The sequence below is a fragment of the Scyliorhinus canicula genome, chromosome 5, assembly GCF_902713615.1.
Source record: "Scyliorhinus canicula chromosome 5, sScyCan1.1, whole genome shotgun sequence".
In the NCBI taxonomy this organism is placed as follows: domain Eukaryota; kingdom Metazoa; phylum Chordata; class Chondrichthyes; order Carcharhiniformes; family Scyliorhinidae; genus Scyliorhinus; species Scyliorhinus canicula.
In genome coordinates this window covers 175,294,642-175,298,863 of record NC_052150.1, presented here as the reverse complement: position 1 = coordinate 175,298,863, position 4,222 = coordinate 175,294,642, and the positions used below count along the sequence as shown (strand labels likewise).

Genomic DNA, 4,222 nt, shown 5'->3' with positions numbered 1-4,222 from the left:
TGGTACCCACAGTGCAAATTTATAACACTGAAACAGGCATACAGCTCCACTGATCTGTGCTGCCAGTCTTTATACTCCACATGAACTTCCCTCCAATTTACTTCATCTAACCTCATTCTTTTTCTCCCCTCATGTAGTATCTAGAAAGATTTCCCTTAAAGGCACTTATGTTCTGTGTCAACTGCTCCATAGTAATAAATTCCACATCCTAACCACATCCTCCATTTATTGGCGTGTTGTATTCAAAGATTTGAATTCAGAAATAAATTAGAAGTTTCAACTAGGCAGTTCATGCTCAATTCATATTCTTCCTCAAAAGTTCATGAATCTATATTAAATGGTGAATTTTGCAATTAGGTCACATAGCAAAAGCTCTAATTTCTGAACCAAAGTGTGAAATATTTATTCAAATAACTGCGTAAGAGGAATGTTACATAACTTTTATTCACTCCATGTTGATTAATAGCTTTACAATTAATACAAATACAGTAATTGCAAACTGGTTACAAGTTCGACCCTGCAAACCACTTTAGGAAGTTAAAACTTAAAACATCTTGGACAGCATATAAAAGTCAGCATCAGTGAGATGGCAGGTAACAGATAGTAATAAAATTAGTAACTGCAGCTAAATCTTAAAGATCTGAAAGCTCTATTCTAACCAATTATAAAATCAAGGTAGCAATTTAGTGGCAACCAGCCACCTGACAGAATACCATGTACGAGAACGTAACAAGGAGGTATTACAGTAACAAACCAGCAATTGCACAAAAATGCAATATAAACAGTCTTTCTAAAAAGTGTTCTTCAGAAAAAATCTCTCCAAAGCAGAGACTAAACATCAGTTGTTTTCCAAACATCAGAAATTTAAGGTAAAAAAACATGCCTAATGAGACAGTGCTGTCCCATTCAATCCTCTGGTCTCTTAACTCCAATAAACCCGATAAAAAAATTCAGGTGCCCCGCAACCCTCATTAGTTTGAGCTCAAACATTTGGTAAAACATCTAGGAATTCACACATTGAATTAAGGCGATACTTAGAGTTGATTTACGATCCATTTTAAAGTGCCATTAGCCCAATCAGAATGTGTAAGCATATAAATATAAATAAAAACCATATTAACAATCTTTCCATTTATACTTCACGCTGCTAGTCTTGCTCATTCATATCAGTTTCATCGGGGAACCTCAAGTTCTGCCATAAACCTTCTATCATACGTCGTAGTGCGGGAGAAATGACTTAAAAACAACCATTTTGCTCGATGTACATTTTTGAAAGAGAAGCTGCCATGGACTTTGCAAGTTCCTCGTCTCGTTTCCTCTGAACATGTGTCTGTGTGCACCAGGTCTCGTACTCTGGGTTGGGTAAAGACTGATCAGACACAGCGTCGTAGTGTCCATTGCTGAGCCAACTCAGCCATATGCTGGATTTTGATTGATCTTCTGGGCCAAGGCAATGCACCATGGTGGAAACAGTAGGGCTTTCCATGCTACCTCCTGTGGTCAAGTATATGTTAACGTTCAGCATCTGACTCATAGTCAGTAGCTCTGGGTAACCAGCCCAGGCCCCATCCTGGGCAGCGTTGATCAAAAACTCCCCAATGTCCCCTTCGATAATGGGATTAAACTCATCCAGGTGATCTGCGATGTGATGGACGGTTTCCTCTCTCAGGTCTTTGTGCATGCTCTGGTCGCCGTACACAGCTTTACTGACAGCCCTGTACAAACAGTTGCCGTCTGGAATAATGTGAAATCTGTATTTCTGTCGCTCCCTCAGGTAACTATTCTGCTTTTCCACTTCTGCCAGGTAACGTGCCAACTTGTCGTTTTTATCCGCCCTGTTCTCCACCACCAGGTCCACGGTCCTGAAGCCACCATCCAATTCCCAGGGGCTGTTGTTCTGGTGTTCAGCCGCCTCCGAGGCCCGGTGCTCCGGCCCGGCCCAGTCCTGGTACCCCCGCCGCTGGGTGCTCTCACCGTCCGACAGCGTGAAGGGAGATTCAGCCCCTTCCGGGCCGGGCTGCAAGGTCGGATTTGGCTCCTCCCGCTCATCGCCCGGGTTGCCGTCCAGGATCCGATCCTGGGCCTCGGCTGAAACTTGCCGGGGTCCTTCAGTCAGGATGTCCTCCAGCCAGACGCCCTGCCGCTGGTGGAGGGCGGCCTCGGCCTGTTGCCCTCTCTCGCCCAGCATCCGGATGGGCACCATCCTCTCGAGCGGCCGCAGCGGGATCCTGGCGGTGGAGGTGTAGAGGAGCGGGCCCGGAGCCGGGGGCAGCAGCTCGCACGACGAGAAGGCGGGCATGGCGGAAGAGGCGGCGGCTTCAGTCTTCACTCCGACACTCGGGCTCTCGACAGGCGCTTTCTCCGCCGCGGGGATGGAGACTTTGAAGGCGGCCCCGGGGTAGTGCGTTAACACGCTGCTGTAAAGGTGCATGTCGCCGCAGCGGCCCTTTTATTGCGGCTGCCGGCTGATGATGATGGTTAAATATAGCAGCTGGCATCACCGGAGCAGCCTGAGCCCGGGAGAAGATCCGATCCCTCACCCCCCTCCCGCCGGCAGCTTTAATTCCAACTGCGACACTCACAGGCCTAACTTTATCCCCATTACGTCAGCGCTGCTCCGCTAAATCCAGGGGATTCCCGGCAGCTAAAGGTGCATCACCCGGGCAGACAGGCCGAGCCGGCCCGAGCCAGCGACCTTTCTGGAACACACTCCAAATCCAACCCCGCCCCCGGCAGCACAGCCAGCCTGACCTTGTTTACAGCCTCGCTTCAGCTACCTCACCGCACTGGAATGTCAGATCCGGCCCCACACATTCCGCCCGCCCCTCCCGGGACCGCCCGCCCCTCCCGGGACCGCCCCCCCCTCCCGGGACCGCCCCCCCCCCCCCCTGCCGCCTCCCGGGACCGCTCCCCCCCCTGCCGCCACCCGGGACCGCTCCCCCCCCTGCCGCCACCCGGGACCGCTCCCCATTCTCCCCCCACCCCCCCCCCCGGGACCGCTCCCCATTCTCCCCCCCCCCCGGGACCGCTCCACATTCTCCCCCCCACCCCCCCCCCCCCCGGGACCGCTCCCCATTCTCGCCCCCCCCCCACCCCCGGGACCGCTCCCACCCCCCCGGGACCGCTCCCACCCCCCCACCCCCCCCCCCCCCCCCCCGGGACCGCTCCCACCCCGGGACCGCTCCCACCCCCCCACCCGCCCCCCGGGACCGCTCCCACCCCCCGACCCCCCCCCCCCCCCCCGGGACCGCTCCCACCCCCCCACCCCCCCGGGACCGCTCCCACCCCCCCACCCCCCCCCGGGACCGCTCCCACCCCCCCACCCCCCCGGGACCGCTCCCACCCCCCCACCCCCCCCGCCCCGGGACCGCTCCCACCCCCCACCCCCCCCGGGACCGCTCCCACCCCCCCCGGGACCGCTCCCACCCCCCCACCCCCCCCCCCCCCCCCCGGGACCCGCTCCCACCCCCCCCACCCCCCGGGACCGCTCCCCCCCCCCACCCCCCGGGACCGCTCTCACCCCCACCCCCCGGGACCGCTCCCCCCCCCACCCCCCGGGACCGCTCCCCCCCCCACCCCCCGGGACCGCTCCCCCCCCACCCCCCGGGACCGCTCCCCCCACCCCCCAGACCGCTCCCCCCCCCCCACCGCTCCCCCCCCCCCGGACCGCTCTCCCCCCCCCCCAACGCGGCTCCCACTCCCCAACTCCCCCCACCCCCCCCATCTCCGCTCCCCTACCCCCGCCCCCCGCAACCGCTCCCCCCCCAACCCGGCTCCCGCTCCCCAATCCCCACTCCTCAACCCCTCATCCCCGCTCCCCAACCCCCCCATCCCCCCTCCCCAACCCCCCCATCCCCCCTCCCCAACCCCCCATCCCCCCTCCCCAACCCCCCCATCCCCGCTCCTCAACCCCCCCATCCCCGCTCCTCAACCCCCCCCCCGCTCCCCACCCCCCCCCACCCCCGCTCCCCACCCCCCCACCCCAGCTCCTCAACCCCTCCATCCCTGCTCCTCAACCCCCCCATCCCCGCTCCTCAACCCCCCCATCCCCGCTCCTCAACCCCCCCCATCCCCGCTCCTCAACCCCCCCATCCCCGCTCCTCAACCCCCGCTTCCCCGCTTCCCAACCCCTCCATCCCCGCTCCCAAAACACCCCATCCCTGCTCCCCAAACCCCCCCATTCCCGCTCCCCACCCCCCCATTCCCGCTCCCCACCCCCCCA

The 4,222-nt window shown here is 59.4% G+C and overlaps 1 protein-coding gene across 1 annotated transcript; it reads right to left on the bottom strand.

Annotated features, from left to right (window-relative positions):
* Nucleotides 1-419: 419 nt before the first annotated feature.
* LOC119966443 (OTU domain-containing protein 1-like) lies at nt 420-2,769 on the bottom strand. Its single transcript, XM_038798117.1, has one exon. It carries the CDS (start codon nt 2,429-2,431, stop codon nt 1,238-1,240), a length of 1,194 nt encoding a protein of 397 aa, XP_038654045.1. The 5' UTR covers nt 2,432-2,769; the 3' UTR covers nt 420-1,237.
* Between the last annotated feature and the right edge of the window lie 1,453 nt (nt 2,770-4,222).

Excerpts from the sequence above, each read along its gene's own strand:
- LOC119966443 (XM_038798117.1), bottom strand. The coding sequence starts at position 2,431 with ATGCACCTTTACAGCAGCGTGTTAACGCACTACCCCGGGGCCGCCTTC.